Raw genomic sequence first — 21,671 nt, 5'->3', positions numbered from 1 at the left:
ATTTGGTGCATGTATGCCTTTTCACCATGGTCCTATCTAAATACAATGATGCCCTTGCCTTCAAAGGCAGTTGGAATCTATTGCCCTTGCATCGAGTATGTCCTAGACATTTCTCCAGTCGTAAAATAATGGATTTGGAACTGGAAGAGACCTTAAATAATCATCTGATCCATCTGCCTAATCTTGGAGATGAGGAAATTGAAATCTAGGGAGCTGAAGTGAATTGTTCAGTAAGAAAAGCCAGTGCCTTTTCCATTGTACCATGCTGGTCTGCGCTGTTTTAGATGTTCCTCTAGCCTCAGTGATGCCTTCTGTGGTTATTGACCTGGAGGACAGTTTTCCCCTATTATTTAACATGTGTTTCCTACTATAGTAGTGGGGGAGGGGAGTGGAGGTGAGGGAAGTGTACAGGGAAAGGATAAGACATGGGTCTTGTTCCCATGCTGCTTAGTCTTAATTGGAGAAAGAAGCATAATATATAAAACCCCCACAACAACCCCAAAACTATTTTGACTGTGGTATAAACAGTGCTTTAGTAATAAATAATAGGAATTAGCATTTTATTTATATATATATATAAATACATATATAAAAAATATAAATATATATATTTATAATATATAAAATATTTTTTTTGCGGAGCAGTGGGGGTTAAGTGACTTGCCAAGGGTCACCCAGCTAGTGTCAAGTGTCTGAGGCTGGATTTGAACTCAGGTACTCCTGAGTCCAGGGCCAGTGCTTTATCCACTGCGCCACCTAACTGCCCCCTATATATATATCTCTATATATATCTATACATATATATATATCATCTTAAAGTTTGCAGAGCACTTTGTACATATTATCTAATTTGATCCTCATAATTATCCTGGAAGGTATTATTATCTCCACATTACAGAAGAGGAAATAGACGGGTCAGATGACTTGCCCAGGGTCACACAGCCAGTAAATGTCTGAGGTAGAATTTGATCATCTCAGGTCTTCCTCACTCCAAGTCTGACACTCAGCCCACTGCACCACCTTGTTTTTTACATTCCTTTTTTTTTTTTTTTTGGTGAGGCAATTGGGGTTAAGTGACTTGCCCAGAGTCACACAGCTAGTAAGTGTTAAGTGTCTGAGGCCAGATTTGAACTCAGGTCCTCCTGAATCCAGGGCCGGTGCTCTATCCACTACGCCACCTAGCTGCCCCTGCACCACCTTGTTGCCTCAAAGATTAGGATGGTCTACTGTTCTATTTTAAAGTGTTTTCTAATATCCTTTCCCCTCTCTTCTCAGTCAAAAAGTATTTAGCCCATACTCTGTGCCAGGCACTGTGCTGCTACTCTTCTCATTTTTCATTGTTATTTTTCTTCTTGTCTCCCTTTACTGTTTTTTCTGTCTTGACTTTGACCTGTAAATGCTGGCCTTCATAGTCATCACTAATCAATGAAAGTGCTGTTTTCTTGTCAACAATCACTCTGTCTCCAGTTTTGCCCATCTCTTTTCATTTCTGCTTGTATACAGGGTTTTTTTTGTTGTTGTTGTTTGTTTGTTTGTTTGGTTTTTTTGCGGGGCAATGGGGGTTAAGTGACTTGCCCACGGTCACACAGCTAGTAAGTATCAAGTGTCTGAGGCTGGATTTGAACTTGGATTTGGTACTGCTGAATCCAGGGCCAGTGCTTTATCCACTGCACCACCTAGCCGCTCCCTATGTAGGGTTTTTTTTAAAGGATAACATGATTTAGATCTGGAAGGGACCATAGAAATTACCTGTACCTAGTTCAAATCATTCCCTTTGTCATCTCAAGGAGTAGGTGGTAGAACCAGGATTCCAACCCAACTCTTCCAACTGTAAATCCAATTATCTTTTTATTACACCATGTTGCTTAATTTGAGGTTTGTGTTTATTTTATAGTTGACTAGATTATCTCTGAAATCTAGTCTACCTCTGTTCAACAAAAGTTTTAGTCATCTACCAAGTTCAGAGTACTTATCTTGGGAGTTGAGATAGCAGTGATCAGTGACAAAGGAATTTAATTTCTGGTAGGAATGACATGTCTCTTGACACAGTATAATTGAAAATAGAATATATAAGTGAAAGGGAAGGTTCTAAAGTGTTCTAAGAGGTAGAGATCAATACTAGTTCCAATCATTGGCAAAACCTTCAAGGAGAAAGAGTGGCATTGGAAGTAAACCTTGAAGGATGGATTAAGATTTCATAAAGGAAGGACACTTCTATTATTTTGGAACCTATAATTCTGTGCAAATAAACACCAGAATTATTCAAGGCTAAAAATTTGTAAGAACCAGCCTGCCTTTCCTGGAGAAAGTACATCATAAAAGAAATTATATCTTTCAAAATAGTACTTGCAATTTTTAGTACCACAAAAGGACTTATCTGTAGTCCCCAGACGTCTTCTACTGGCATCCTCCCCTACCAGTGCCCATGGACTTTTGTTTGTGTAGGGTTAATGGATGTAGGATGTATTGAACCATTATAAGGTAACAGCTTTATTAATTTTGCTATCCCTGTGGCTCTGCTATTGGCTCCTCCTCCCTTTAATGGATATATTGAAAAGGACAAGGTAACTTGGGGTTATTTTACTTGCTAAACTTTTTTCATTTTGAATTTCATTCCAATAAGAGTTCCAAGGACCTTTTCCTTGTGATCACTGGAGTTGTTAGTTACTACAGTTGTGATAGAAATAGCATAAGGTGATAGTATATGTTTATGATTTATTAATCAAGAAGTATTAACCAACCTGTTTATGTGACAGATACTGTGCTAAATGTTTAGACTCCAAATAGAAATACAGTTTCTATGACTCTGAATATACTGAATGTGAAAGGATAACATTAACTGTCTGATATTTTGTACTCCTGTTTGAAGGAAAAACAGTTGACCTGCTATGAGTTCTGGATTTGGAGTGAGAAAACCTGAGTTCAAATCCTGCCTCTGTTAACTACCTTTTTGGCTGGGAGGGGCAAATCATTTGCACTACTGGGCAGTGACTCAGTTTCTTCGTCTTTGAAATGAGGGAATTGGTTTAGATACTCTCCTAGAGCCCTTCTAATCTTAATTTATGATCCTTTGAATCTTTCAAAAAGTGAACCAATCCTCTATGATTTATGATTCTTTACCTGCTATTTTTAACTAGTTCTAATATGTGGGTATATACACATACACATTCTTCCTTCATAGGTAACAAACATATATACATAAAAACACATATCACTTTCTGTAATGTGTTCCTAAAAACGAGACTAAATGAAATAGTCTGGTAAAAAACTGATAAATAATATTTGAAGCTAATGTTTTTGCAGTTCACACAGCAGAAGCAGCACTTTGAAAAAAAATATTCCATAATAGGCTTCTTTTGAAAGTAAATAATCACTTCCTAATTAGAAGTTAAGAATAAGCCACTATGAACAAGGACAAACAGACATTTGTAGCAGTGGAGTGATTTGGAGTTGGGTGGGGTTAATTCTGAGTTGTAACTTTTGAGTATTCAGGTCAATAGTGGCAGGTCAGCCTTTGACACCAACTGGCTTATATGAACTTGAGCAAGTCTTCTAATGCCCCAAGCAGCTCTCTGGAATATAAGTTGCAGAACATTTTTGTGCTTTTGCTAGAGAATTCCCGCACCAGTGAAATCACCAGTCTAAAATTAAAAAAAAAAAAATGACAGGGTTTTGAAGAAATTAGGGTGGGTGGGGAAAAAGTAGGATATGTAAATAAATCATTTGAATTTTGTTTTAGGTAGGCTAGAGTTGGAGAAGGATTGAAGAATAGTTAGGAATGTGGAGTATAGAAATCAGGGGAGGGCAGATGGTTAATGTAGCTGTTATACTTCTAATAAATCATCTCTGGTTGGTTGTAGTTCTGCCTAAAAACAAAAGGTTGTACTACATGTCTTTCAAAGTCTTTTCCAGTCTAGTTACTCAATTACAGCTGTGGAAACTGATCAGAGATTTTAATGGGGACCTCTTAGGTCATAGCCAGTTGCTTGTTGAAAGGATGACTAGTAAGGGGGAAGTTCTCCACAGTTGTTTTTTGTATATGAAAGTGGTTAGATAAGCTCACTTTTTCCTGCTTTCTAAGCCAGATTCCTGTCATTTTTTAACAAGAGGAGTGAATTTAATGCTGCCTGTCTCTTTGAGATGCCTGCCCAGAAAGGACCTTGCCTATTCCATTCTGTGACTTCTAGGCCAGGACTGTGCCAGAATCATCCCTAAAAGTTTTATAGCCTTTAGGTGATGGAAAATGTATTTTTTTTTTTTTGTGAGGCAATTAGGGTTAAGTGACTTGCCCAGGGTCACACAGCTAATCTGAGGACAGATTTGAACTCAGGTACTCCTGACTCCAGGGCCACCTAGCTGCCCCGATGGAAAATGTATTGAAGCAATTAAGCCTTTGACTCTAAATTGGTATATGTGGAAATCAGAGAGGTAGTTGAGACAAACATTTAAAATAAAGAAGCAGAACTCATCTCCCTGTTTTTCCTTCACTGTTATCACTGAGGAGTGGGTTGGGAACAAAAGGGAAGAACAGTATTTTCCACTAAGCTGTGTGAGTGCATTGTATCCTGTTCTAGAGCTCTCTCTGCTCAGGTTTCTGTTCTTATTACCACAGAGCCAGCTCAAGTTTAACAGTTGGGATAGAGAAAGGCAATGGGGTCAGACATCTAGGAGGTAAAGGGAGGATGTATGTATTCACCTGTCTCTCTCAGTTTGCTAAATTAGTAGGTTAGACTAGTTGAGCTGTATGGTTCTAGTCTGCTCTCCATATTCCTATGTAGGCTATATAGACAAAAATAAGAGCTCATGTTTTAGGGTAGCTGGAGCTGGGTTATCTTTCCTTGTTAATCTCTAGTTAGAAGAATTTCAGGTGGTATGGCAAAGGTGTTTTTTAAAATGCAGACCTCAGGATAGGTGATAATACAGATTCAGTCAGTAAATCCTACTTTGGCCTAATTCCCTAACCCCTAGGTAAAGCAGACCCTGGGAAGAGGAAAGGGAAAAGAAAGGATGGGTCCCCAGTCCCAGAAAAGCTTGTAATGTGGCTATCCTGTATTGGAGAAACCTGAATATTACATGGAACTGTGCTGAATTTTTTTTTTTTGGGTGAAGCAATTGGGGTTAAGTGACTTGCCCAGGGTCACACAGCTAGTGTCAAGTGTCTAAGGACGGATTTGAACTCAGACCCTCCTGAATCCGGGGCTGGTGCTTTATCCGTTGTGTCGCCTAGCTGCCCCTTGTGCTAAATTTCCAACCAGAGTACCCGGAGTTCAAATTCTGGTTATGTTATGCATTTACCCCTGTGTCTATAAATAGAATCACATAACGTTTCCCCCCTGTAAAATGAAGAGGTTGAATTGTATATCAAAGGTCTTTTCTTGCAGATTTAAATTTCTGAACCTATGAGCCTAAATTCAGGATCTAGTTAGGATTGAACTTTACTTTTCATTGGAGTTCTGCCTATATATAGAATTACCTCCTCCAAGTGGTATTGTTACATGAATACCAACACAAGTTCTGTTGGATTGCTTCAAGAGTTGACAAGTACTGGAGTGACATCATGCTAAACTTTGTGCTGTTTCCAAGAGCCATAGTTCTCTCATGGTGACAAGGTGGGAGAGTTGTTTTCCTGGAGTACGGACTATAGGTTTTTGGTTTTGTTTTTGTTTTTCTGAAATAATTTGATTTATTTTTTTCCCTGAAATTTTCTAATATCTTCATTTTAGGCAGGATCTACACACCATTAAACTGCTGGAAAATTTTAGATCAAAACAGATATTTGTTTATATATGATGTAAAATAGTGTGTAGATGTGCCCTGTATAATAAATATACCTTTTTTCTTTGAATTTTTAATTGCCTTCCACTATGAGCACTGTTTCTCCTACCTTGTCTCCCACAACTCTTCTAAGTGAGCTCTCTGCTTCAAACTAACTAATCTACTTATTCCCTGCATATATTGACATTCCTGCCTTCCTTTTCTTCTTGCCTTTAATCCTTTTTTTCAAAGCATGAATCAGCCTTTCCTGAACTGTCTGATCTTTGGTGATCTGTCATTTCTCATAAATCTTGTAGCCTGTACCTTTCTGTTAGAATTTACTCTATGCTTCCTTGCATTCTTATTTATTTATTTGTCTTGCTTTCCCAGCTAGGCTGTAAACTTGTAGATGGAGTCTGTTCTGTACCATATATGTTCTTTGTGTGCCCTAGACCCTAGCACATACATAGTTGGCTTTCTTAACGACAATTTGAACACAACATTAGCATTAAAAATAATTTTTTTTACTTAGCTTATGGACCTTTGTCCAAAAACAGTCCTTTTATCAAAGGAAACGCTATTCCCATTACCTCTGACTTCCAAGTTAGGTTGCTGTTGTTGTTTCCTGTTGGTGGCAATGGAACCAGGATCAACAACACCTTTTCTTTTTGGTGAGGCAATTGGGGTTAGGTGACTTGCTCAAGGTCACACAGCTAGTAAGTGTTAAGTGTCTGAGGCCAGAATTGAACTCAGGACCTCTTGAATCCAGGGCCGGTGATCTATCCACTGCACCACCTAGCTGCCCCACAGCTTATTTATTAAACATCCTCTATGTAAGGCAGTAATGCTAAGTTCTGGGGATATAAAAAAAAAAGAAAAAAATTCCTGCCCTCAAAGAAAATTTTTTTTTTCTATTTGAAGAATTAAGCATGCACCCCCCAGATAAGCGAAGATATTGAGGAGGGAGAGGGTGGGAAAGGTTCCCATAGTAGGTGTAGCACCTGAACTGGGCTTTGAAGGAAGCTAAGGATTCTAGGAGAGAAGAGAGTTCATTCCTGGCCTGGGGCCAGTAAATGACAAGGAGGAGGGGGGATGGAGTACCAATTCAGGAAACTGCAGACCCCTAGGTAGGAACATAGCCTAAATGAAAAGTAAAGTGGGAGAAGGCATCTGACTAGGCATATGCTTGTAGAGGTGAGTTTAGGTAGAATAGTTGTGCCAAAAGGGAAGCATAATTATTTTTAAAAAATAAATACATTTTTAATGCTGGTAAATTTGACTCTGTGGTACTTATGTTGTTATAACAAGTGACATGTTTGAGTTTAGGCTCAAAGCTTCCCTCCAGAAGGGTAAGAGTAAAGGCACAATTTTCAAACATTGCCTTGGGGGCACAAATGTTTATCTGTAATCTAAATGTAGTATTTTTCTTCCCTGTTTTTTTTTAAAAAAAAAATGGGGGCTATTTTATTTAGCTCTTTGGAAAACATGGTTTGGGCCAGATAGCTTGATTGAAACTGAATCTACTACAAACATTTTTTATTCTTTTTAAAGCACCTTGTTGGTTTGAGCAGAACTCTACTTTCAGTGCATAAACCCATAATAAATAAATTCTCAAATTCTGCATTTCATGGTAGTATAGCTAAATTTAGTTTTGTAATAAGTAAAATTTAAAATTTCTTAAGAAACCTTAAAATGTACATTGCTAGTCTTAATACACTTTGTCTTATCTCATACTACTACTAGTTTTATTTTGTTGCTTTATAAATTTGTTTGTATTTTTAGAGAATAGAGGTTAATATCTAAAATTCAGTGTGTTAGCTCCAGTTATCCTAGCAATTAGGATTTATGGGATGCTCATATATGTGTAGTGCTAGACAAGAAGTAACCTTTAAAATATTTTTTATTATTTTTATGGCAGTAGATTTAAAAAAAATACTCATTTGGATATGATAGCTTAAATTCATAATTGGAATTTTATAGATTTTTAAGCCCAAAGCTATACCTACAAGTAAATAAAAGTTAATGTTGATACTACAAGCATCAGCATATTTAAGTGTTTTTCTTTTTAGCAGGAATCCTGATTCATGAACTCTGGCCTGTAAATACCCCTACAAGCCTTAGGTTTAACAAAAAGCACTGAAAGAAATTTGCTTTTTTACAATCTAAAATAATCTTGAAGATAATCTGTAATAGAAGCATTGTTTTCTTCCGAAAGCATCAATACTTCATCTTAACTTTGAGTGTAGATTCGGAATACTAATTTGTTTCTTTGCTCAGCTGTAAAATGCCCGATGACAGATGTGGCTTTCCATTGTGAATTGTAGTGCCATTCCAACTTAAGCTTATAGGCTTTATATCATGGAGGGTCTGGTGAAGTAATCATACATGTGATTTTTCATCCAAGTTTGCCTAAAGAGCAAGACGTTCTGGGCTTCAAACATGGGACTCCTCTCTTTGGTTAGCAGTGTTCTTATCTGGGGCTTTAGGGGGTTAAACCACAATATCTTTTAAAAACTTGATTTTGTTCACTTTTGTTTTCATATACGACAATCTTTACAGTCAACATGTACTTCTAGATGCTGTGTTGAAATTGCTGGCAGAGTCTATTTATTCTATACAAACTGAACAATCTGGCCCCTTGTTTTATTTATAAAGGTTCAATGTATCTATGCCTGCCTACTTCAATCTGCAAGGGAGTGTCAGAAAGGCCCCGCAATCGCCGAGCCGTGAGTTATCACTAACTTTTCAGATGTGTTAATGAATGTGGAACAAACCAGTTGTGTTTAAAAGGAGAAAAAAAAAAGGACCCCCCCAAAATAACCATTATTGTAGTAGCAGGCGTGAACACTAAAGGGATAAATCCAAATTGTGGGTATTAAAATAACTATTAAAACCAGAGACTAGCCTCTAGAAAACCTATTGTTGAACTGCTCTGAAGCCATCACTTTAGCCTGTGAATTACTGGTCTTGATATTGATGTAAACTGTTTGCAAATAAATATTTTGTTGAAAATTTGGTTAATGAAGTTTAAAACAATTTGAACAAAATCTAGCCCATCTTAAATGACAAATGTTTAGTTGCCTTCAAATAAACAGTTGTTACCTTCAAACTTAGATTATATAATGGGGGTCAAGGCAATGAATTAAAGAATCTTATTTTCTTATTTAGATGTGAAATTACAATAATTGGGATCATTGAATCATTTTGTAGATGAACATTATTAGAATGGTCCGGGCTTTATGTGAAGTGGATAGGTATTTATGTTAATGATCATAAAATTTATCCACCTTCTTTAAAATACTTTAAAAGCTTTAGGGGAAGGGAAGAATGGCAAACTGAGTTTGGATGGTTTGGCACCAACAGTTGCTCTTGCTTCAGTAATTCACCAGTAGGTTTTCACTTATCAGTGATACTTATCCAGATTATTAAAATTTAAGGTTTAAATAATTTTCTCAGGGCTTATCACTGTATTTTCAGAGAAAACTGCCTTAGGAATGACCTCATTTCCAAAAATGGAATGTAGTACTGAAAATTCCATTATGGTTTTTTTTTCTTTTTTCAAGGAGATAAGTTTGTTTGAATCGATGACTGTAACATCTGCACTTTATATTATTAAAACTAAAGTTGCCCACCTGATTCTTAGATGGATTATTAAATTTATAATTGGACATCCATATTTGGTAAGCAGGTGATGCTTCTGCTGCTGTAGGAAGTGCAGCTTGTCAACAAGAAGACAGAATGAATTTAAATGTTTCCAGCTTGGCATTGTAAAGCACAGGAGTACATAAACTCATTGGTATGGGGCCTTTGGAGGCTTTTAAAATGATGTTGAATTTAGGCGATGTACCTTTGTTTGACTGGTGTGTAAGTACTTCTTCCAGGTTTGTACACTCTTAAACACATTATTCTACCCTCTCTAACCCCCCCTCCCCCCAGCAGCAAAAGGGAGACACTGCAACTGGAACAAAATAGTGGAAGAAATGGCGACTGGGGTTCAGTGGGGATTCGCAGTGTGTATGCAATGTTTGCAAGATTCTTTTTTATGTTTTGCAATTTAATGTAAAAGATTTTAAAAATCAGTGTTTAGTGTTGAGAAGACCTTTAACACCAGTAAATAAAAGCTACTCTAGTGGCTTTGCCACTCACTGTGTGACCTTGGGCAAGTCATTTAACCTTTTTTTGGGCCTCAGTTACCTCATCTGCAAAATGAGATCTCTAAGGTCCCTTCCAGCTCTAAATTCTGATTCTGTGACATGTACCCTATTGATTATAATGCATTGCTTTTCAAACTTTGACTTTCTGAATTATATATTCATTAATTTATATTGGAACTGCATGTTGTCCATTATAATTTGCATACTTAAAATAATTTTTGGCACAGGACATTATGTAAATCAACTTATGAAGGGTTAGTCTTTACCTATTTATATGTATAGATATACATAAAAGGCTAGCAAAAGTAGGGTTATCAGAAAATAAATGTTTTCTAGTTGTTTAACCCTAGTTGTCGCTTTCCTATATTACAGGAGACACTACCAGACAGCGAATCAAATTCAGTGATGACAGAGTATGCAAGAGTCACCTTCTCAACTGCTGCCCTCATGACGTTCTCTCTGGAACTGTATGTATTTCTTTACTCTAATAGAGCTTGATTATTTAATGATAATAAAAACAGACCACTTTATGGAAATTGAATCTTCAGATATAGTAATAGGCACAATGTGTCTGTTTATAACCTTTTTATAATGATGTTAGAGAAGAGCAGGATTAATACTTGTTATAGACTGTCTTTCTGTCACTCTTTTACTTTACATAGATAAGTGTATATAACTATGATACATGATGTTTCTAAATTTGTGATATGAACCCTATTGAAATAGATTTCTACTACATTCAAATTTATAATTTATAGTTATTTTTCTCTCCCATTCAAAGAAATTTATTTGGGAGACAGATAATTATTAAAATGTTATATAGGCATTGCATTTTAATTCAGAAATGTAAATGTCACTTTAAAGTGGTTTCCTTAGCATTCTAATTTTGTTAGAATTTTATAATCAAAAGTATATGTTTAATTTAAAAATAACACAGTTGGGTGGTTAAATCACAATGGCACAGTGAGGAAAACAGATGAACGTACACCTAAATTTATGTAGCTTCTGTTTCTTTAATTGAAATTAATATGGATGATTCCCAATAATTTACTTTTGCTTAGTGCCTTATAACACTTGTGTGATTTTGGATGGTTCCAATTAATTGTTCAATAAATCTTTATTAAGTGCCTACTATTTTAATTATTTGTGGTAGACCAAATGATATTTGAACCCTTTTAAAAAAGGTGTGGGGGAGCAGCTAGGTGGTGCAGTGGATAAAGCACTGGCTCTGGATTCAGGAGGACCTGAGTTCAAATCTGGCCCCAGACATGTGACACTTACTAGCTGTGTGACCCTGGGCAAGTCACTTAACCCTCATTGCCCTGTGTGTTGTCCCCCGCTCCGCCCCCCAAATAAAAATAAAAAATACACCTTTTAAAAGAGGTAGGGAACTTCTGACATTTAGATGTTATGGCAGTTGTTGAGATGACTACTCAGACTTGCTATCCTTTTCTTGACATTATGCAAAAAGACAGCATCAACATACTATATTCGATGGTGTAGGATGTTGAACTCTGCATGACTTTTAGCTCACATAAGTTTGAAATTTTTTTAAGTAACCATGAAGAAGAGATTTATTATCTTTTTTGTTCAATCTAGGCTTTAAGCTGTCCCAGTGGTCAGCTCCCACTTTAAAAAGATTAAAGGAAAGTCATGGAAAAACAATGTCCTCTAGGACAGACTTCTAATTTTCCTGTGATGGAGGACAAACAATTATATTTTTTAAAAAGAAAGCTTATATTTCTTACATTATAATGTGTTTTAAAAATAATACTGTGCAGTTTGAAGTCCTATCAGTATTTTTTGTAAGATACATAATCAGTTCACCATTTTACATTTAGAACTTTAATAAATATTTTCTTCTTTCTTCAGAATCTTTTACAAAGCCTTTTCATTTACAGTTGTATAAACATAAACAATTTAAATTTTAATGAAAAATGGCTAAATTACTTTCTTGTTTTTAATTCTTGATTTTGTAGAGATCCATGCCAATTCTTACACAATATTTTGTATAATTAAGACTTGGTTGATTGTACCGAGACATAGTAATGCCATAATAAATTACCTCACTTTCCATAATACTTTACAGTTTACAAAGCATTTTTACATACATGTTCTCATTTAATCCTCACCATTACCTTGTAGGATGATCAAGGGAGACATTATCCCTATTCAGCAATTTATAAAATTGAGGCTTATAGATATTTATTCAAGATCTTGGAGTTAGTGAGTGGTGGATCTGAGAGAAAAACACAGGTCTCCTGACTCAAGTTCTAGTTTACTTTCCCTATGAACATTTCATGATGATTAGGGTTTATGAGATTAAGTATTGTAAGGGGGCTAAAATTCTAGCTATACTATCTAACATCTAATGAGTGGGGGCAGCTAGATGGCGCAGTGGTTAAAGCGCCGGCCCTGGATTCAGGAGTACCTGAGTTCAAATCCGGCCTCAGACACTTGACACTTACTAGCTGTGTGACCCTGGGCAAGTCACTTAACCCCCATTGCCTACAACCCCCCCCCCCCCCGCCCAAAAAAACCCCAAACCAAACAAATAAAATCTAATGAGTGGTCACCAATAAATTATTAGCTTTAGCAAGAGTATTTAAGTATTTATTAAAGAGCATTAGGATCAGAGAGAAAGGTAAAAATCTAACTATTTCTAAGAGACCCTATCATCCGACCCACCATGGCAAGGTCAGGAACCAAAAAAGAGAGAACCCCTCCGCCAGTGTCCACTTCCTACTTTGTGTCCTCCTCCCAGAAATGGGAGGCTCCTCAAGTTGATTGGCTGGTAGCCTTGATAGACAGTACCCACAAGCAAACATCACTTCCTCACGCTAAGGACCTTGATGGCATGGCTTGCCCTCAGAGGTCTTCTCCTTATGGCGGAGCTTTTCTATAGTAAGTCTCTAGCAGGTGGCGTCATTCCAATCGTTACAGTATTCAGCCCATGTTTATTACAAGTTGTAGTGATTAAGGTGGAAGAGATTTGAGAGATCATCTAGTCCAACATCCTCATTTTTACAAATGAAGAAAATGACACCCAAAGAGGTTTGGTGGATTGCTCATGGTCATACAATTAGGTGGTGAGAGATCCTAAAGTTGACCATTGACCTGGCAGTGGAAAGACAGGTTTACAAATAATTGATTAATGTGAATTGGCACGGTGGTTTTAGAAATCAGTGTGGAAATATCGTATAAATGTTATACAAATGTTCAGATCTTTTGACCCAGAGAGATTTAAAACTCAAACTCCAAGGTAACAGATCTAGTCAATGACAAAATAAGTAGAATCAAGTGTTCTCAGCTTAGTAATTAAGTGTATTTTTAAGAAAAATTACAAGTTACATCTCAGACAATCTATTATATATTGATTCCAAAAATGGGACAAAAATCACTCCAAAGTTTTAACCCTGGGGAAATTCAGTGGTGGGATTGAAAATGTCAAAAAGGACTGGTTTTGTGGGGGGGAAATCATTAAATGCCATTTGGGATGATGGTTACCAAATTTTTCACATAGAATGATCCCTTTTTGACATCAATAAAAATCATGAGCTTTAAATATTTGTACTAGTAATGTTCAGAAAATACAAAAAGCTGCTATAAATGAATTTGACTTTTTAAATAGAAAAATAATATTAAATAAGATTATGCCAAAAAAAGGTTCATATTGAACTTACTTAAGAGGTTATCTTAGAGTTTTTTGCCTAGTTACTATAGACCAAATAAGGAGAATGTTCACCTTATTCATGGAAGAATCTCTAGATTAATATGATGGTTTTAACCTAATATTTATTTAGCAATTTACAGATGGCTTTAACATAAATTATTAATCCTCACAATAATCTGTAGATAGGAGGGGAAGGCATCATGATACCTTTTAAGCAGTTAGATGATTTGCCTACAATGACATGACTAAGAAGTATTATCTTCAGAACCCTCATTCAGCACTTGTGTCAGGGATGCCCCAAACATAGTAACTATGCTGTGGGTACTTTGACAAATGTTTTTGCTGATCAGGATTTGTGGAGTTTTATCATCTGTAACAAAAGGAGAGTGGTGTGAGCTGTTCATCTTGAATGTTGGGAGAACTGAACTGTAACTAATGTTTTTACAGTTCTGTTGTCTTCCTGTCATGTAGCAGATGTTCTTTCAAAAATATCAGTATCACTTCTTAATTCTTTCTCTCCTTGGCTCTATTTCTTATAACAAATCAGTACAGTGAAATAAAAATGAAACATTGGCTGTGTTTGAATATGTCTGGTTGCATACCTGTAACCTGCCACCTCTTCTAATTCAGCATAGGAGCCACTCTTTCCAAACATTTATTTATTTACTTTTATGTCTATGTTGGCCATATTGCAATAAAATCAAGGAACATATATAGAAGTAAAAAAAAGTATGCTTCACTTTACACTCAGATTTCATCAGCTCTTTCTCTGAAGGTAGGTAGCATTTTTTTTTTAAAGTGAGGCAATTGGGGTTAAGTGACTTGCCCAGGGTCACACAGCTAGTAAGTGTCAAGTGCCTGAGGCCGGATTTGAACTCAGGTACTCCTAACTACAGGGCCAGTGCTCTATCCACTGCGCCACCTAGCTGCCCCAGCTGTAGGTAGCATTTTTCATCATGAGTCTTTTGGAACTAATTGTTAGGGATTATTGTATTGCTCTGAGCAGCTAAGTCTTTCACATTTGGTCATCATTACAATATTACCATTACATCAGTTCATGTAAGTCTTCCCAGGTTTTTCTGAAACCATACTTGTAGTCATTTCTTATATCACAATAGTATACCATCACAGTCATAAGCCACAACTTGTTCAGCCATTCCCCAGTTGGTGGGCATGACCTCAATTTTCAATTCTTTGCCACACAAAAAAAGGAGCTACATAGGAACTACTCTGTCACATCTCTGTCTTTCTGTCCATTTGTGCTGCCAAATGATGTCAGGATTATGATGATTCCTCTAACTGAACTTCTTGCCCCCACTGTTTTCCCTCTTTAATCTATTCTTCCAAAATAGTCTCATAATGCATATGTTATAGGATGTTACTCCCCTGATCAGAAACCTTCAGTAGCTTCCCCCTGCATACAAACATCTTTGCTTGAGATTTAAAGCCCTGCACAGTCTACTCCAACTTAGATTTACAGCTTTATTTCGTTGTTACTTTTCATATACTGTAGGTTCTGGTCAAATTGACCTACTTTCTGTTTTCCAATCTTATTCTGCTTTCATGTATTCTTCTTTTTCTTATTTTCTTTTTGGTGAGGCAATTGGGGTTAAGTGACTTGCCCAGGGTCACACAGCTAGTAAGTGTCTGAGGCTGGATTTGAACTCAGGTCCTCCTGACTCCAGGGCCAGTGCTTTATCCACTGTGCCACCTAGCTGCCCCGGCTTTCATATATTCTTGAAGGCTGTTTTCTTTTGCCTAAGAATCTCCCCTGTATCAGGTGTTGAAAGCCTTCTTTCCAGGTTCAGAATAGGTGCCACCTTTCATATGGCATATTTCCTTAGTTCCTCCTTATTCACAGTTGAACATTATTTCTTTTCCCTCATATTTCTTATAATAGCACTTTGTGTAGACTGTAGTCTGAGTAACCAGAAGGTGAGGAATATTTGGATTTTTACTTTTTATGGTTGTAGACAACCTTTAACACTTTATTTCTTGGTCTTGTGGGCCTTTGGTTGGCTTCTCTCTCACTACAAAATGGCTCTAACACAACAAACAAATCATCCTTAACAGAACAAACCATTTAAATTCCCAAAGCACTGAATAAAACAACACAAAAGGATCCTGAATTTAAGGTGGAAAGTATAGTGAAGTATGTGATACTTCTCATTTTCCTTATCAAGTACAAAGTACTTCTTTTTCCACTTGCTTATTCACATTAGAAAAGTTAAATTTCATCGCATCTCAAACTCATATAGATTTACAGTGTAAATGTTAGCAGTATATTACTTAAATTCTGTTTTAAGCAAATTATTATCTTGTCCTGTGGAATTCAGCATAGTAGAGTTTACTCTTCTACTCTTAAACTTCACATAATCTTATAGAATTAATATTTACTTGTGCTAATAAATATATGCTGATGAATAATATTTTGAAAAATCTCATTTTTATTTGACTTTGCCTTTTATTTTTATATTTAAATTGAGTGTGACTCATGCCCAGAGAGTTCACAATACTTTATACTAATTATATTTAAGGCACAGTTTAAAGTCCTGTTTTGGAGGCACTTTTAGGTTTTCTAGCTTTCTTGCCCAGTTATAAAATGATTGTTTTCTCCTTCGTCTCCAAACAACCAGATTAGATCACATTCCCTTTCAGATACAACCAAAGCACAAACCTGTGGGGTCTCCCCCTATTCTGCCAAGACTTTGGCTCACAACTTGCTTGTGGATACATGAAGAAAACTGTTACAGATATGATCAGTGTGGGTAAAAAATATATACATACATAAAATGATAGTTAATAGAGGACCTCATATTGTACAGATTTTGTTAGGATATTAAGAGTATGAAACTTGAGATTTTTAAGCTCCTAAAATATGTGTTTTTGAACTGTCCATTTTAGTTATACACCCATTTATACTTAGAGACCATTTAGTTCAGGCCCCCCCCTTTTTAAATTCTAGCTCTTTTTCTTGATAAAATATTCTTAGGTTTCTCTCTTTGAAGAAAGTGAACAGTTGCACTAATGATCCAGAGTAAAGGTTTATCTGCTTTGTGGTGGAAATTAGAAGGTGTTGACTGTTCTAAAAGTTTGTTTTAACTAAACCAATTTAAATTTTCCAGATAGTTTTCCTTTTAATAGCTTCATTGTTCTCTCTCCTAAGACCTAGTCTGCTCCTTACCTTATCTTGTTCTCACCTGAATTTAGAAGATAAAGAAGGGGCAGCTAGTTGGCAGTGTATAAAGCACCTGCCCTGGATTCAGGAGGACCTGAGTTCCAATCTGGTCTCAAACACTTGATACTGACTAGCTGTGTGTCCCTGGGCAAGTCACTTAACCCTCATTGGCCTGCAAAAAAAGAAGATGAAGATGATAAAGATGTCTGTATAGGACAAAGTATAAGGAAAAGGGACATCGAAATTAAAAGGGATTCCCTGCCTCCCTCCCACCCCAGAAACCAAACTAAAGGCCCATTAGGCCAAGAAGTACAGTATTAAAGGCTTTCTACAACCATAAAAAGGAAAAATCCACATATCCCTCACCTTCTGGTTGCTTGAGCTACTACAGCTTCATAATCAGCTGAAGTACCTTCAGGATATTGGCTCAAGGATGTCAAGTTTCTCCAAACCACAAAAACAGCCTGGTACTCTCAAGATGCTACATTTAGAGCTGGAAAGGCCTTAGAGACTGTTCTCTGGCCCTTTGTTCTGCTGATGATGGGGTGGCTGCCCCAGAAGGCTAGGTAACTCATCCAGGGTCACACAGTCAATGAAGGAGATGACTGGAGCTAAAGGATTGGGGTTTTTTTTTCCCATTGTACCATTCTGCTGCGAAGGTCATGATCAAAAAGCATCAGATCAAGCAAGCAGTCTGGAAAGAATTGGGCCACAGTCAGCACATTGATTATCTTCTGCCACAATTCCCCCATGAAGACATATATCCAATTTAGGATGCTTTGGATGTTGTCAACCAAATTTGAATTATATAAGTCGCAGGTTGCCTGTTCCATGTATGATAAAAATGCAGAAGGGAGAGCAAGAGAAGTGGTAAATGAGATGAGAAGACTCTCAACAGAAAAAAAAATGCCTCTTTATGTTCCAACATGACATCCCAATATTTGAAAATATTCTCAGCCATTCAGAAAAAGATTACTTGGAAAAACAAAGCTTTTATGAAATTCAAAAATAAGATTTGAGTTTTAAGTATAAGTAATTTGTAATAATAGCAGAGCTGCTAAATTTTTACAGCCTAGAGAGCTAGTGATTAATAAAGTGCTCTCTTTTATGTGCCTGTTAAAACTGATAGCAATTAAATATATAGAAATGACAACATTTAGCATTAGATTTTCAGAGCATATCAGTACTTCTTTCAAGTTGTTTTGGCACTGATCTTAGTTATTAGATCGAAGGTTATTGTCTTTTGGCAAAAGGAGGTGCTTACTTTTTTTTTTTTGGCGGGGCAATGGGGGTTAAGTGACTTGCCCAAGGTCACACAGCTAGTAAGTGTCAAGTGTCTGAGGCTGGATTTGAACTCAGGAACTCCTGAATCCAGGGCAGGTGTTTTATCCACTGCGCCATCTAGCTGCCCCCCAGGTGTTTACTTTTAAGTGCTAGATAAGACAACTTTTTACTGAATTTGACTTTTAAATAGACTGTTTTTTTTATTCTTTATTTTATTTTTTTATTAAATAGATTGTGATTTTTTTCCCAAGGCAGCAGATTTATCTTAGATTAAATTTCTCTTAAACCTAATATAAAAATTAATGTATAATAATTTGAACCTCCATTTCTGAGAGGTGGCCTAGGAACATGATTGGTAACTAAAGACTTGCCATAACCACTCACACTTGAAAATTAGCCATGCACTGACTTAGTAAGTTATCCATTCAAATGATTTTAAGTTTACTGTAAAAACTGAATAAATAAATTAAATTATAATTCTTGAATATAATTTTAGGGATTGAATTAGTAATGAACCATAATTCTTGCTTCACCTAGGCAGCTACACAAGCAAACATTACTAATAAATTCCCTTAAACTGCTTTTTAAAAATTATGACTGCTTTTGTGACAATAAATTTACTAAAAAAGGAAAATAATATTTTGAATAGATTGGTTTTGCCATATGTAATTTTTAGGTTATCTGTGAACCTGTATGTAATAACTGATTATGTATGATTATGCCTTTCTGAAATGGTCATCTATCACTGAATATTTTCCATGTGATTTAGTCTGGACTAAAAATAGCTGATTTTATTTCTGTCAACAATTTCAGGTTTAGTTAATTCTCCTTGCAAAGGATTTTTTTTTCCCTTTTTTTTTTTTTAAGTGAGGCAATTGGGGTTAAGTGACTTGCCCAGGGTCACACAGCTAGTAAGTGTTAAGTGTCTGGGGCCGGATTTGAACTCAGGTACTCCTGACTCCAGGGCAGGTGCTCTATCCATTCCGCCATCTAGCTGCCCCGCAAAGGATTTTGAATAATCCAGAAACAATGTGGTCTGCAGTCTTGGTCTAGGTCAGTGCTTATAGTTGTCATTAGAGATCAGATCCATTCATTAATGGGCTTAATTAATTTTGTATACATGTGCATACTTTGAGGAAACAGGATGAATTTTGTTGTTTCGTTATTTATATGTTTCATTTTGATTTCTGTTGATGTGTTTAGGCACTGAAATAGATGAAATACAACAATAAGAATACTATTATTTTTTTTTTAAAGTTTGAATAACCTTCTACCCTCAAAGTAAATCCCTCAAAACAGATACAGAAGCAAATTATTATGAATAATTGTATATGCAGTAATATTCTTGTTTATTAAGGCTGTAGGGCAGCTAGGTGGCGCAGCGGATAGAGCACCGGCCCTAGAGTCAGGAGTACCTGAGTTCAAATCCAGCCTCAGACACTTAACACTTACTAGCTGTGTGACCCTGGGCAAGTCACTTAACCCCAATTGCCTCACTAAAAAAAAAATAAATCAAAAAAAGAAGGCTGTGTACTTTTGAAATTTTACAAAATAGCACCAGTGTTGCCCATTGTATTTAATCTTTTTTGTAGTTGGCTTCATTTATATAATTGTAATTCATATTGTTTTCCTCTGCTCTCCTTTTTTTTGGTGTCATTTCATCTTTCCATATTTCATTTTCTTTATAGTAATTTCATATTTGTATTACAGTAATATTACATTAATATGTTAAAGTTTAATCATTCCCCAGTTGCTTGACACAGTTTATTTCCAGTGTTTTGCTCTTACAGATAATGCTGCTACAAATGTTTTTGTACAGATAGGCTTTTTCTTGTCAATAGCCTCCATACATTTTAAACCTGATAATAGTATCATTGGATCAGAAATCTTAATGTTCTTGTGACTTCTATTGTATTATTCCATTTTGCCTTGGAAAACCATCAAATCAGCTGGTCAGTTAATTGTATAATATCTGTCTTCCCACAGCCAGGCCAACATTGATATGTTATTTTGCCAGCTAAATGTATGAATGACCTTGGGAAAGTCACTTAACTACTCTGGGCCTCAGTTTCCTCATAAGTAAAATGAGGGGTTTGGACTAGAGATCCCTTTTAGTTTTAAATTTATGATTTAATAATTAGCTCTAATCTGTTATTCCCTTTCAACAGGTTCATAGTATCATAGATCTGGAGATAAAAGGACCCTCAGGCCATCCAGTCCAGCCCTTTACATTTTACAAAACTTGAGATCCAGACAGGTTAAGTGACTTATCCAATATCACATAGGTGGTATATGTTAGGTATGGGATTTGTACCCAGGTTTTTTGATTCAAGAGCCAGTGCTCTTTCCATTGTGTCCTGTTGCTTTATCAACTTTCATGTTATCATACTGCCTTATAACTCAACTTTCATGTTATTCTTGCTGTTCCTACTATCACCATCCCAGCCCAGTTCCTTGCTATTACTTCCAGCATTATTGCAATAGAATCGTGATTGGTTTACCTGCTTTTGTGTACCCTTCCACCCGACCCCACTCCCCTTTTATTTTGTATGATATTGCTATATTAACCATATAAAATTATTACCATCATGTCATTCCTGTGTTCAAAAAAGTTTTGGTGTGCTTTATAGTCTATTCTTACATGCCTGTTTTCCAGGATCTTTCTACAAAGCTAGTACTCTTTTATTTACTCTTCATAAAATATTTGCAGAATAGGAGACCTTTGATTTAGTTAGGCTCCTCACTTATCTTCGCAATATGCCATGTTCAACTTTCCCACTAGACTTTTATTCCTGTTCTTCTTTCTACTTGAGATAACCTTTTCCCTTTACCTCTACCTGTCCAGATTGTTGACATCCTTCAAGATTGATTCAAGTCTCATCTCTTCTATAAAGCCTTCTGAGATAACTCCAGCCCATACTATTTTCTCCAGTGGTTTTTATGTAAACATTTAAAGATGGTGCCCCCCAGTTTTGCATTTCATCATGCATTGCCTTTGGTTACTGGTTTTTTTTTTTTTTTTTTAGTGAGGCAATTGGGGTTAAGTGACTTGCCCAGGGTCACACAGCTAGTAAGTATTAAGTGTCTGAGGTCGGATTTGAACTCAGGTACTCCTGACTCCAGGGCCGGTGCTCTATCCACTGTGCCACCTAGCTGCCCCTGGTTACTGTTTTATTGTTGATTACTTAATATAGTTCTTTGCTATTTTCAGAATATTGTTGAAATAATTTTATCTCTAGTCAAAAGTGTGATTCATCAGTTAAGAAAGCAAATGCAGGCTTAGCTGATTTAAAAGAGGTGTAGTATTCAGGGTTAGAGTGTCGGATTGAAGAGTATTGTATCCAGTTCAAGGAACCATACTTTAGAAAGGAAACTGGTAAGCTGGGCAGTGGCTAGAGGCGGCCACCCAGCGTGGTGATTGCTGCTAGACTGAGGGAAACAAGCTGTTGAAGGAACTGGGAATATTTAGGCTGGAGGAAGCTAGGAGGGGATGGGGTGGGGGGCGAGCACAGAGAGGTGGGGAGTGTAATTGTCTTCAAGTATTTGAAAGGTTATCATGTGGGTGGGTGGTACTAGAGGGCAAAACTTGGGAGGATGGGTGACTTAAGCTTCCTGAAAGGAAAAACAC

General features: G+C 36.5%; 1 protein-coding gene across 3 annotated transcripts in view; it reads left to right on the top strand.

Moving 5' to 3' along the window:
- The window catches only part of LOC122727640 (putative RNA-binding protein Luc7-like 2), a 114,704-nt gene that overhangs the window by 47,808 nt on the left and 45,225 nt on the right, over nt 1-21,671 (top strand). For 2 of the 3 annotated variants that reach the window (XM_043965309.1, XM_043965307.1), the window contains one exon: nt 10,281-10,375. In XM_043965309.1, coding sequence (XP_043821244.1) covers nt 10,281-10,375 — 95 coding nt within the window. Of the gene's footprint in view, nt 1-8,409; nt 8,481-10,280; nt 10,376-21,671 lie in introns of all 3 variants that reach the window. The other variant, XM_043965308.1, reaches the window with a different exon arrangement.

Source organism: Dromiciops gliroides, chromosome 5, assembly GCF_019393635.1.
Source record: "Dromiciops gliroides isolate mDroGli1 chromosome 5, mDroGli1.pri, whole genome shotgun sequence".
NCBI classification, from domain to species: domain Eukaryota; kingdom Metazoa; phylum Chordata; class Mammalia; order Microbiotheria; family Microbiotheriidae; genus Dromiciops; species Dromiciops gliroides.
This window is presented reverse-complemented; position numbering and strand designations above follow the sequence as displayed.